The sequence below is a fragment of the Rhea americana genome, unplaced genomic scaffold, assembly GCF_003343005.1.
Source record: "Rhea americana isolate MKP2758 unplaced genomic scaffold, rheAme1 scaffold_79, whole genome shotgun sequence".
Lineage (NCBI taxonomy): Eukaryota > Metazoa > Chordata > Aves > Rheiformes > Rheidae > Rhea > Rhea americana.
The window spans coordinates 1,579,435-1,592,714 of record NW_028186967.1 but is presented as its reverse complement, the minus strand read 5'-3'; the positions used below and the strand labels follow the sequence as shown (position 1 = coordinate 1,592,714).

Here is a 13,280-nt window from a genome sequence, read left to right as displayed (position 1 = left end):
CAACAACAACAACAACAAAAAACTGAGCACCTAGAATATTTTCCTTCTTTGAAGAAAAGTCTTTGGAAATCTACTTTGTTATTATACTTATTTTTCATCTCCTCCAAAAGCTGAATTCAAACCACAGGGGTGCTACAGGCCTGCATGGTGAGACCCACAAACCAGTCTTGGGAACCTTATTCACAAATACCAGACTTAAGAAATTGATTCATTTGCACTTAGCAGTCAGTAGAATTTCAACTGACCTTTTGTTGCTTCTCCTCGACATTACTACGGCAATTGCACAAAAAAATGCAACTGAAACTCTAAGCTCTTAAGCAAGCTTGAGACCCTGTTTTAATGATTCAGTAAATCCAGTTTCCGGGATATGAGCATCAGATCAAAATTGTCTCAGCAAAGCCCCACCACGCAAAGTGTGGATCCAGTATAAACAAGCTCTGTTAACTCCATTATTTAAAACGTTATGGAAAAGTGAACTTTATACCAGATCAGGTATCATCTATTGTCTTGCAKTTAATGTAGCAAAAAACAGCAAAAATTCCTTGTCTGGCACTCCACCTCATTTAATAAAATCATCACAGGCRCCCACCTTTGTCCAGATCAGATCTGTGTTACCAAATGGTCCAGTAATGCAGAAATCCAGCACTGGTAAATATGAATCCACAACTTGGGCTTCATAGTAATAAATATTGCAATTCAGTACACAACCTGCAGTTTTTTCAAAACACAGAACAACGTATCARCCACAGAATGAAGATATACAAGTCCACAGCGAGGCAGCGTCATAAAACACGCGCCGGGTCAATGGCTAACATCTCTGTTATAAAAGTTCTATTGGTTTTACCCAAGGTTATTTCCTTGGCTGCCAAAAGTCATTTGGCTGGAGAGGGAGTAAGGGGGCTGCTTTGGRTCTTGAAGTGATCTGAGGATCACAGCAGTTATGCCCTGCCTCTTTTTTAGAAGCTGTTTGTTCCCAGTAAATGCCTACATACATTTATATATGTAAATAACTATCACCAGTAACTGCAGCAGAGGAAAGTATTTTCCTCATGTTCTAAATCATGTTCTATCAAGAAAAACAGAAGAGGTGTCTCTTTGTTGCCTTCCTGATACTAGTCCATTAAGCTAGTAACTATCAAGCCTTTACGACTTTCCCTGCCCCTGCAAGGACRTGCACCACTCCCCGAGGCCCCAGTGCGAGAACGTCAGGTGTAGCCCCCTCATCCTGTACAGAAAGCCACCTCTCAAGAGGGAAGGTGAGGAGAAAAATGCTGCCAAGGTAAGAGACACCTGCAAGTGCCTCATCTGCAGAGATGACCTGCAGCAGGACTACAAGCATGGGAGCTTGCTGGGCACCATCTCCACAGGCTCCTCATCCAGCACCATCTGCTTTTTCCCACACCCAGCTCCTCCATGCAGCTTTACTGGGGCTCYCTCCCCCCTGCCATATCTTGTGGCTATTTACCTCAGCCCCTGAACCATTTGCCATGCCCAAACAAGAGCAGGAAGGCAAGAGGTGCCATCCCCAAYGGCTTGCAGCAAGGGCCACTTGCCTCCCACCAGGCGACGTCCTGCAGCCCACGGCAGACCTGTGCCAGCCACAGAACTGCCCCGGTCTCTAGGGAGAATTCCCTACCAGCACACTAACCTGTACATGCAGCACATTGCCAACAGCTGTTCTGGCTGTTCCCCCTGTCCCCTCATTTTTATGATGTACTCAAATTCACTTAAATTATTTTTGCCCCTCATCCTCCCACATAAAATAATCCAAACCCATTCAGACTGAAAACGCAGTGTCTGAGACTGCAGAGTTCCTCCAGCACGTCCTCTCTTGCATCGTTAAACTACACTATTAAATAACATCTCAACTCTATTAGTAATCTTATTATTACAGGATTATAAAAAAAAGAATAAGTGTGGGGTTTCTTTTATGATGGAGCTGCCGCKATCTGGAGGAAACCTGCATTATGCACACACAGAAGAGCACACACGTATTTCATATGGTGCATTGCAAGCTGCACAGAATAGAAAGCAGCTGGAGGAAAATGGCTATAGAGAAATGGTTCTCTTGGGCATCATCTGTTGATTTGTTTTGTTTATAGAAGGAATGAGATTTTTATCTCTGCTCAAAATATAAAACGCTTCCATGGCACTGAGTTCACTGCTTGGCTACGCTCTCACTCAGGAACGTAAATAAGAAGAGAAGGAGGGAGAAAAGGCTTTACTGTGCAAAATCCCTAGAAATGTCAAAAATTAAATAGGAAAATGTCTGTCAGTGATACAGTCAAGACCTGCAAGAGGAACTGAGTCACCGGCTACCATGGAAGTGAGGGCCTCCTTACAGGGTTTGTTATTAGTTTGCTCCTACCAAAGCTGAGGAGGTAGGTCAGTGGACACACTCTTCAAATTCCAAATCTGAAATCCTAATCTGAGTCCTGGCAGGATGAACAGACTTCCGCTGTAAATATACCAGTCCTTATGTGGTTTACAGCCCATGAAGGTATAGATACTTAAGCTCCTTTGATCACCTCATACTTACAGAAATATTCCAAGATCCTTCTGTAACCCTACTCCAAGGAGGCCTCCTCACTACTCTGCCTTACACCTGAGAAATGATCTTTTCCTTCTTTCAATGGCAGGGCTCTATTTCCAGGAAGAGCACCAGACAGTTGCTGTTGTACTCCAGTTCATACCTTTTATATTAGGCAAAAGTCATGAGCCATTATTTTTCAAAGAAATCAGAAATTATTTCTATGAGTCATTATTTTTCAAAGAAATCAGAAATTATTCCTATATTAAAAAACATATATATCTAGAAATAAAGACTGCTGAACATCACTCCAGAATAGCCCCACCTAATTAATTACAGACTAGATCTGAAGCTTTTCTGGAACTGCCAAGAGGTGTTTGCTCTCCTCAGAACTCTGTTCTCTCTCAGCCAAAGCTCCAGTCTGACTGGCTCACTGAAGAAATGTTGGGCAACCCAGAATCCCTCACCAGGCCAATGCATCATAACTTTCTGAGAGATGTGCAACAATCCAGAACATTAGTGCTTTACTTGCTGACATCTACCCTTATACAGTAAGTACAGATTTTCAGTTTTCCTATCACAAAACCTATACTGAGGCCTATCTCTTGGAGAAGTTTGCTGTGTCTCAGCCCATCATGAGTCTTTCAGGAAAAATGTTCCAATTGAGGTTTGTTAAAGTCTTTAGCGAGCAAACAAATCGCATTGATATTTTAAGAATTAGAGCAAGGCTCCCACAGTCTTGACCACCATTTCTTCTCCCAGCCTCTGACCCTCATGCTAGTATGCAGTGTGTATAAGTTCCTTCTGCTGTCCCTTCCTCTCCCAGGGTGGCTATATTTCATGTCTTTCCCACATCTCAAATCACGTGTCTCCATGACCTCTTCATCTTGTTATAGCTCTACTGAGAGAGTGTTTACATAAAAGCTCTTATGAGCTTTTTGGATGAGAAGCCACAAATACACATGAACAGATTACATCAGATTTATTGCTACTGAATAACTTAAGAGAATACTTAGGGTTACAGGTTCAAAACTATGCCAATAGGTCTCATCCAAGAATATTCACCTAGCATGAGCTTGATCAGTTAACCGATTAGCCATCTCCTCTGAAGTCCACTGCCTTTTCATCCTTCCTATACTCCCCCTGCAACTTCCAACAAATATCACAGGTTTATATTAGCTGAAAGGAATTCTTTCCCAGGAAGCAGACTTCTCTCTGTCAGTACAAACACACAGCCACTGCCCTATGTTCTCCTGCTTCCAACTTATACCTCAGCTCAGCTTCTTTCCTCCAACCTCAACCTCCCAAACATACCTTGCCTCATCCCTAACAGCCCCTTTCTCAAGTTCCTGTAGAGTCATAGCCCTTTATTCCCACTCATTATTCCCAATCCTTTTCCAGTGATTTGCTGTTACTCTTTCTGAGGCATCCAGCTTCTTTTTCTATTCAAGAACAAACACCAAACCAACCAACAGTTTCTATTTTCCCAGTTTATTGCTTCCTTGACAAACTCACCCCGACAATCTCACAGGTTCTGCAGACCTGTAGAAGAGGGGACCAGACAAGGAAGAAACAATCACAATGAAGGGGTATGGACAGTCAGGAATGCTAGGTGGCCCCTGCATTAAACCCCTCTGTTCCCTATTGCCCTGCGCAGTCACCCCAGCCATAGGAAGCACATGTAACACAAGCAAGTAGATCAAAAAGGAATTGGCACCAGTGTAAATAGTGACACAAAGCAGCATGGGAAGAGTCAGGCATTAAACACCCCATTTTTGCAAGCTCATCCACTCTTTTCTTGTAAAAGTGAAGCAAATGCATTTCCAGCAGRCCCAAAACAGAAAATACTGTGAGCTCTGTCTGCTGACTGTTTCTCAGCAGTTAGCATACACTACTGAATTCATGCAACAGTAAACTTTGTTTTCAATGGGAAAAATAGCCAAAAACAAACTTACGGAAGTAACAGATAGAAAATTCCATCTACAGGTTTCAGGTATGTCAAGAGGAACTGACAAAAGACACTAGAGTGGCAGCTAAGACATAATTTCTCCATAATAAGTCAGTATTTTATTTTAAAGTAAGTCTTCAGACAGCTGCATCAGATACTGTACAAAACTTTTCTATAGAATATCAAATATATTAGTTGTATCTTAGTCAGCAACCAGGGCAAAACACACACAACATTGGTATTTTGAAGCTTGATGTGAGGTTAAAGAGGATTGAGGAAAAATACAAGCAACTTTGTTTTAATGAGGGGAGCAGTGTTAGGGAGAGGAGAGAGGAGGAATACTGAGGGTTACTTTTCAGCACAGAGAAAGTCTAGCTTGTCAAAATTGCCCATTGATTTAGCTTTCCATTTAAAAATCAGCACAGCCAGGCTGGYAGGAAACCTAGGCCACTATCTGAAAGATTTCAGTGACAAGTCCATGCCCCTTGGAGCCCATAGGATGCAAAATGACTCACCCCAAGGCAGGGCAGTCACAGGAACTGCCAATTCGCTCCCCTGAGGTTCAGGGGAGAGCAGGATTTGTGGCACTGTCTGGAGRAATTACAGCTGTCCTGAGAGCACCCTTTGAGCCTGGCAATTAAGTGTACAGACACAGCAAGACACAGCCCCTGTGCAATGGGATAAAGTGCCCCACTGCTCAAGTAGGCAGAGCCTTCTCTCCAAGGAGGGCGTTTACATTGACTTCTTTCATCATTTCATTTCATTTCAATTTAATGCACCAAGGGCTGATGTTACATTTCTAACATAGTCAGCAGATGGAGGCAGGAGCTCCTACAAGGCAATTCAGAGCACCCAATATTAGATAAGGTGCCTGAACATCCTGAAGAAAAAAAAACAACCTGCCCTAAGCCAAAAAGCAGATCAGTAGCAGAGCCAGAGAGGAACTCAAAATGCTGAATAAAGCACAGCTGAATAAAGCTCCAGAGAAACCTCCCAGGCAGAAGCTGTCTGAAGGAGAGGCTAGAGCAATCCTCCCTCCTTGCTAGCTTCTCCACACTGCCCCTCAAGCCAAACCCAGCCCATCCAAGCCCAGCAAGAACAGAAAGCAGCAACAGGCTTGCCACAGGGCTGCGCCTGGCTCCTGCTGGCCTGGTGGCATCCGTAAGCATTAACCAGCTTTGGAGCGTTCATGGATTTGAGATCTGGAGACTTTGCCAGACAGCAYGTGAAGTATATATGTTTCATGAAAGGATGCTAACCTATCCCCGTGGGGTTACCTTAACATACTATTAACACTATAATCTCTCTGCACTAAAATCAAATTGTACTTGCAGTCTTTCATTGGGGGAGAGGGAATAAAGGAGAGGGTTTATGGAAAAAACAACTCAACAAAGAATGAGTAAGCTCAGTGTCAATCTTTTTATCCAGTTGTTCAGGTAGAAATGCACCTTTACATAAGCAAAAATCAACCAGCACTTCAAGGCCTTCAAATAAACACCACTGGCCATGTAATTTCTAACTTCAAAAAACCTAAACATTATAATTGGCCTCTGAATTTTACTAAGAGGTGCAAGCAAGCAAAACTGAAGTCACACAGCACTAGAGGCTGAGCTACATTTATCAGGATAACAGAGGTGTCATAACTTATCCTCTGAGAACACCCCAAATACCTTTACTCTGAAGCTGCCAAAGCAAAGCTGGGAAACTTGGCTCTACCTCTCCCAAGAAACAGAGCACTCTGTTTACCGAAAAGTAGCATAATCAGGGCACTGAGTGAATTTCATTTTGGATGATCAAAATTACCTTGTTTTCAGATGAAAAAAAAAATATATTTAGCCACTTGTTGTATGGCACTTTTCCAAATGATAATTCAGTAGCTTACTCTGCTGGCTCTCAGGCTTGACTTCATCTAGCTCAGCTAGAGATGCCTGATTTAGCTCAAAGAGGCCATATATTGCTCAGCTGGGAGATCAAATTCTGTTTTACATGTTAGTGGGAATTCCAGACTTGCTTGATCTAAAGCTGTGTGACAAAGACAGTTTGGCGTTGGTGAGTTTTTTMTGTAATCAACAGCAGTTTGCTGATGTTTCCTGTTGAGTCAGATCCTTCTAACTTCCATAATGGGCTATTTGAATAAAGGGGAGGGAAACACAATCACTTCCACTGACATAATGGTCATTGTAGGAAAAAACAGCCAGGGGTTAACTGAACATATAAAAAAAATGCCAAACAACAAAAAAAAAAACTTCCCTGCCTCCTGCCCCAGTGAACCTGGCAGGGGGCACACCGCAAACTGAGAAACTGCCAAGCTGTAATAGAGAAAGACCGTAGTCTTTCAGGATGATAGTCTTGAGCCCAAAACTGAGGTCAGCCAGCMCTGTAGAAGTGACTTGCAAAACGAGGAGAGTTCAGCAGAGAGAGCTGGTGAAAGGACAGCCCAGGCCAAGCTGCAGTACAAGAACAGCGGTCCCTGAGCACCTTTGAGGGAGCTGTGCTTTCTGCCTGCCAGCAAAAYAGGCAGGCTTTAGCAGCTGAAGATTAGAATATCATTCTGAACCTCTTCATTCCTTGAAACTCGTATGAGAGCRCAGCAAGATATCACTATGCATGTACGCTGCTGCTCTGTACCCAAGCCTCTGTTTCCAGCCACGATGGACACAGAGCCTTCTTTGATAGCAGTGGGAAGAGCTGGAAAAGCTTGTGCATACMCCCTCATGGTTGGTGCTCCTTTAACAGATGATGCAAGTTTTGTACTGCCTAACACTGGCTCTGGCTGGAAGCATCATCTGAATGTGTTAGAGAGAATAAGCTGCTCACTCTATACTTTCATTCAGATCATAGGCCTAGAACCCCAGCAATCAAATAACTTTTGTAAACACCAAAGTTTGTAAAAACAAGAAATGGTCCAAGGTCTATTTTTAGATGGCATCTAGCTGGAGAAAAAGATCTGAGATGTATTTGATTGCACTTTTGCTTCACTGAGGCCAAAACAGCAAGGTTCTACAAAAACAGAATGAAATTGTATCTAGAGACAGATATCTGTGAACTTCATTTTTCTTTCATAGTCCTTCCCAAAACCACATATTTAAGTAATGCAAAACAAGCAATAGTATTGAAATAATCTACACACAATACTAGCTGTCCTGGAATTTTAAATTCTAAAGCAGTCTTAAGCAGATGTGGTATCAGCTGATGAATTCTGACACACATTGTCTCCAGTKCCTAAGTATCTCCTCTATCTCTAACTGTATGCAAACATCTAAGCTTAAGACRAGAGGAACATTTTTAAGAAGTTGTTTTAGTTTTCATTCTTCTCAAAGACTGCAAATGCTTTGGGTCAGCTTTGACTTGTTACATAATGCATGGATGGTACCTAGATCCAGTGGGACCTGGATCTCTCAATGTCTATATACACTTCTGCAACACAAATCATCATTAAAATTGCTTTAATGTACAAATGGCATCTTTCTGATTMATTTTACATGTCACTAGTATATATTTTACTATATTTGAAAGCATGCAATTAGACATGCATCTTACAAACACAAATAAACACCTCCCATCCAACCTCCAAGTGTCTAAAAAACCTGAGGTTTGTTTAGACAAGGGGTTGATAATCCAGTTTGAACACAGGTATCTGAATGCTGTGACAGCTTCTTCATAATGCTAAGCTTATGGTACATTAAACTTTAAAGCAAGATAAACTCCTGCTTTCGTTTTATCAAACATCTTCTCAGACAGCAAAAAGAAAGACACAAAGCAATGTTTTCAGCTACAACCAAGCATAGAAGACCCAACTCAGCATATGTTTGAGATGAAAATGAACAATGCTTTGCACAGCTGTACTACTGTATTTTCTGCCAGAGAGTATCACTGGCATTTGTAAATGTTAAACCTCATATTCCTCCCTTAAAAATAGCATTTATTTTTATTTCACACCTGAAAGAAATTGAGATTCACAGAGTTCAAGTGAATAGAGACAGCAGTTTGTAGAACTGAGGAAGAAAGTGCTCTTGAGAACAACTATTCCGATTAATTAGTTGACTAGCAGAAACCATAGAGGGGGAAAAAACAAGAGGTAATTTTCAAGAGTGCTCGGTGTTTTGCCACTGGTTACTACTGGACTTCATGTACTAAGCCAGATTATGCCTTCTGTAGATAAAGCAGTAACAATTTCATTGTCTATCACAGTGGTTGTGGTATAGGAACATCCCTCTAAGAATCTACAACATGAGGCTGGCAGGAAGAGACTTTTGACATACTGACAGCAAGTAGGAAGGACAACCAAGTCCTYCTTCAGATCTGGAGAATAACAAACATCAGGCTTAAGCACATTAGTTAAATTGAAAGTTTATGAAAAAAGCAACTTCAGATGTGCTCTTCCTGTTTCAAATCTGAAGAGACTGTGTACCCAAAAGCTTCTCTGTTTTCTCTACCACCTCACTAAATCATTTGACTTAAAAGGTATTGCCTCTTTCTAAAGCTGGCTGACTTAAGGCCATGTGGATTACTTGTGAAGGACAAAAACATTAAGGGATTGTAGTCACTGAATTTTCCCTGACCTAAGGTGTAGACAATAAACTGCAAATACACCCTCATGTTACATTGATGGCAATACATGAGAAATTAGAGGTGTGCTATTAGAGGATTTCTTATAAGAAAAATTATCTTCATTGTACCATAAATAGCAGCCTAAAGAATGACCAAATCATCCAAGTTTTTTCTCCAAACCTGTAACTTCTTTAGAAGTTTATTTTTATGCAGCTATAGCCTCGCCTCTCCTCTCCTTCCCAATCARCCCTCACTTCTCTCCCTGTTTCATATGACCTCACCTTACCAAGAAATGCAAAGAGATTGGTCTTATCACAACTTAGCAAGATACCACTTGTCAGCTGAACTGTGATAAATCACAGCTGCCCTTACAATACACATACTAACAGCTACTGAGGCTTAGCTGATGGGCAGTAACTCAAGGGGGGTCATTTAAACCACAGAGTATCCCCACCCACAACGATCATGCTAAGGAAATAGGTCAGCTAGCATGACAGTTGCCATCACCATGTTACTATTCTAGTGTGCATTAGACCTATTGACTCTTCTCTGTAACTGCCACTGTCTTTTGTTTAGATTGCAAGCTTTAGATTGTAAAACGAACTGCTGGTTCTTTGTACTCACACAAGTTGACACAATATGACCCCGATCTTGATCGGTCATAAGGCACTACCATACCTAAATTTTGACAGCAAATATTCATTCTTCCCCCACAGCTGCCCTTCTGAGAAGACGTAACACTCTAGCAGAAATAAAGCTTGAGAAGAGTTCTGAAGTTATTAAAAAATGAGAAAAAGGCTTATCATGGTAGCATCCAAGGAGCTTGAACAGTTATTGCTTTATWATTACTCCTGCCATACATAACGCTTGTGTTTTCTAACTCTTAGAAGAGGCGCACAGTGGGGTATGCAACATGATTGCAACAAAACACATCTTCTCGAATTAGGGACCTACATTTCTATAACCAACCTTTTACGTACTATTTAAATAACTCCTTGCACCCACTGTTGCAGCCATGAATGAAGGAGATTGTCTGTATATGCGCACTGGGTTTTGTTCATCTGTTTAAACACAGAGCTCTGCTATAAAARCCTTATAAAAAGCAACAGCAACAACCACATTTTTTGCAGCAGATGTGCTTCAAGCCATTAACCTTCCAGATTGAGTCTCTGCATTATACTGAAATAGATACTGAATAGTATCATCCACTAGGCAAACCTACCAGCATTCCAGAGATGTTGTCCAACGTGTTTTATTTAAGTTTAAGAAACAACACCAGCCTCTCACTGGGACAGTGGCCTACAGGCATCTATGTCTTTAACAAGCTATCCTAAAATCAACCTGTATCTGCACATCAACAGCAGTAGATATACCAATATCACTATTGCGACTGTAGTAATAGCCATGAAACAGGTAAAAGTACAAAACCACTTTCCCGTGTAAAACTCCAGCTTCCTTTACACAAAGGCATCACAAAACACTCATCTTTAGCTAGGGCAYGAGAAACGCTGAATGGTTTCTATTGAAAGGTCGTTTCCCAACTCACCTCTAARGTGTTGAGAAACTCTAAATCATGCTTTTGGAAGTTTACATGGTAAGCAGTCAGTTCAGCAATTGACTATCCACAATCAGGAACCCCGCTTAAGTTTGATTTAATGCTGCTATTACAGTTAGGCCTGTTTACATCAAGACTTCTTCACATCAAAGGGAGGAATAGTCTTCTTCTAATTTTAACTAAAGATGAGGCTCTGGAAGAGCACATATCAGAATATACAATACATTTACACAGTGTTTTAAGAGACCTGGGTATGTTTTGACTTCTACTAAGTGGAAGCATCAAGCTTTCCCAGCAGTCTCACAGCTGTCAGGAGCTCACCGGCTGACGTGCCATGTTTCTGAACTGTAAGTCTACCTTTACCTCCCTCTCAGTTTAACCTTACAGAGATCCATAAGCCAGCACAGATTTATTGACAGATCTAGTGCTGCCAGTCATTTTCCAAGGATAGCTTAAAGTCAGTGGGACTTCCACTTTTGTGATAATTTCAGCCGGAGGTTTGGGCAGATCTCATTAAAAAAAAAAAAAAAAAGGCAGTCTCATCAATCAACTTGATATGGCAACGCACATCAATAATAAATATGGGCTTGTCTTGACTCTTGAATCTCTCTAGATTCTCCCTTGATTCACAAGGAGATTGAACAAAGCTCCAAAAAATCAAGAAACGTGCAKAAGTGATCCCTGTTTTACACTACTGCAATGACTGGTAAGCTCATGGTTCCATCACTATTTTCTTATAGCTCAGCTTTGGTTTTTGTTCACAGGTGCTTTTTCTACCGCTGTCCCCAGTCTTTTTTTCTGGAGTAAACACACATCCAAAAAAAAAAAAAAAAAAAAAAAAAACTGAAGCCAAAAACAACAACAAACAGTGGTTGACTGGAAAGCAGGATTTGAAGAAGTATTGAAGTAAAAACACACCCAGAAAAGCATTCCCAGTTCAGCTAATTTAATTTCTTAAATAAATTATCTGGACAAAGACTTTTTTTTTTCCATTTCAGCACATTCCACTGCAATGCCTACCATGGTTTACTATTAGGGCTGCTATCATTCTGATTTGTACCCAAGTACTCAATGTGGGAAGCACAAGAGAGGAAATTCAAGCAACGGTTAAAGTGTCTGTAAACTTAAACTGAGGAACCTGGCAAGAGACAAATGCACAGCACAGTACAGGAAGAGGTCCAGCAAGACTCTGCAACAAATATTTAGCTTCTTTCTCCAATATTCCTGTACCCTACTGAAATTAGTAAGAAACTAACATTAATAAGTTCTTAGATTTTGAAGATGWTTTTTCTTAATAGTTGGTAAAGTACATCACGAAAATATTTCAAGGAGAGAATTCTCCAAAAAGCAACACGACTTTTTATTAAGTATTTATTTCAACCTCTTCATTCAAACCAACTCCCTCTCATATCCCTTTTACCCAAATATCTTCCTGCTTCATCTTAATAGGAYTGTATAGATGTTGGGGGAACTTCAGCAGGCTGCGCATGATACACATCCCATATTATCATGAATACACTTACCAACACAGTAGAACCAGAAAGACCGCTAGCAAAGTCAGGGTGACAGTTGTGCTATTCATATCTGTGGAAGCAAACGCCAGGAGATCTCCAAGCTCCATTTTTCTCCACTACAGCTCCAGTCTTGAGTGGCTTGAGTGTGTGCGTAGGAGGTCTCCTCAAGGGCTGATAAAGCCTTCCACGGCTACATGAATGACATCTGCAATGAAACAGGAACCAAGAGAGCAAAAACACATCAAGTCCAGTACAGACAGCAAACTCTTCCTGTTCTCATCGACTGTATGATCAGAGAGAGAACTTGAAGGCTTCCTGAGTGGTAGGATGTAGCAATTTTCCCCCCTCTGTTGTTGACTGTCATGTCAGTAAATATTTACATAGCCATTGCTTGAGACATCAGTGTTGTCCAATAGGTTTTTAGATGCAAGTGTGGGAGACTGGGGACAAATGTGGGAAAACAAGAGGGGAGAAGAGCCTAACCACAGTACAGATCATGGAAGAAGAAAATAAAAAGACCCTCAACAGTGCCATGGTGTACAAACAGTAGCATTCTGTGAAATCACAAAAAATAGAGCATTTCTGCAATAGACAACTTCATTAGCAGTTAATTCCCAAACTAATTATACTCTAAAAGAATAGGATAAAGTCAATTTTAAATTATCCCAGCTAAAAGGAGGGATGAGGGGAAAGCTCATCTAATGTGACTACTAGAAAACTTATACCGAAAGAAAGAAAAAAAAGTGCAGTTAAACCTGATTGTAGCATCAGCGTCTGTAAATCAGCATCAGTCACGACTCTTAATCCATGCAAACAGGATTGTTTGGCTATATTATGTCAGATTCAGAAGTACGGAGCAAAATTACTGGCTCAGTGCAGTGCCACTTCTGAAGATGCAATGCAGGAGTAGCCGAAGTATTTCTAATATCAAGGGGAGCGTTAATATAGCCACACTGACTATTTCTGCACTATGGCATTGTCAAGCTGTCACACTCCCTCAAACAATCTGCACATAAACATCCAAGCTTTGACTGCAGTTCAGGAAATGGGCTGTCTGTAGCATACAAATTCCTCAGGTTTCTTCCATATTTTTCTGCCTGCAAACCTCAGTCTTGTTTCAAGCATCTGATCCAGTCCAGTTAGAGGGGTCACCCAGAAAGCAAATCTTGGTGCACGTCTGTA

At 41.2% G+C, this 13,280-nt stretch overlaps 1 protein-coding gene across 1 annotated transcript in view; it reads right to left on the bottom strand.

Annotated features, from left to right (window-relative positions):
* Positions 1-12,255, bottom strand: part of TBXAS1 (thromboxane A synthase 1) — a 227,206-nt gene extending 214,951 nt beyond the window's left edge. Inside the window, exon 1 of the mRNA XM_085322558.1 lies at positions 12,108-12,255. Coding sequence (XP_085178684.1) covers positions 12,108-12,205 — 98 coding nt within the window. The 5' untranslated portion in view covers positions 12,206-12,255. The remainder of the gene's footprint in view (positions 1-12,107) is intronic.
* Positions 12,256-13,280: the final 1,025 nt, after the last annotated feature.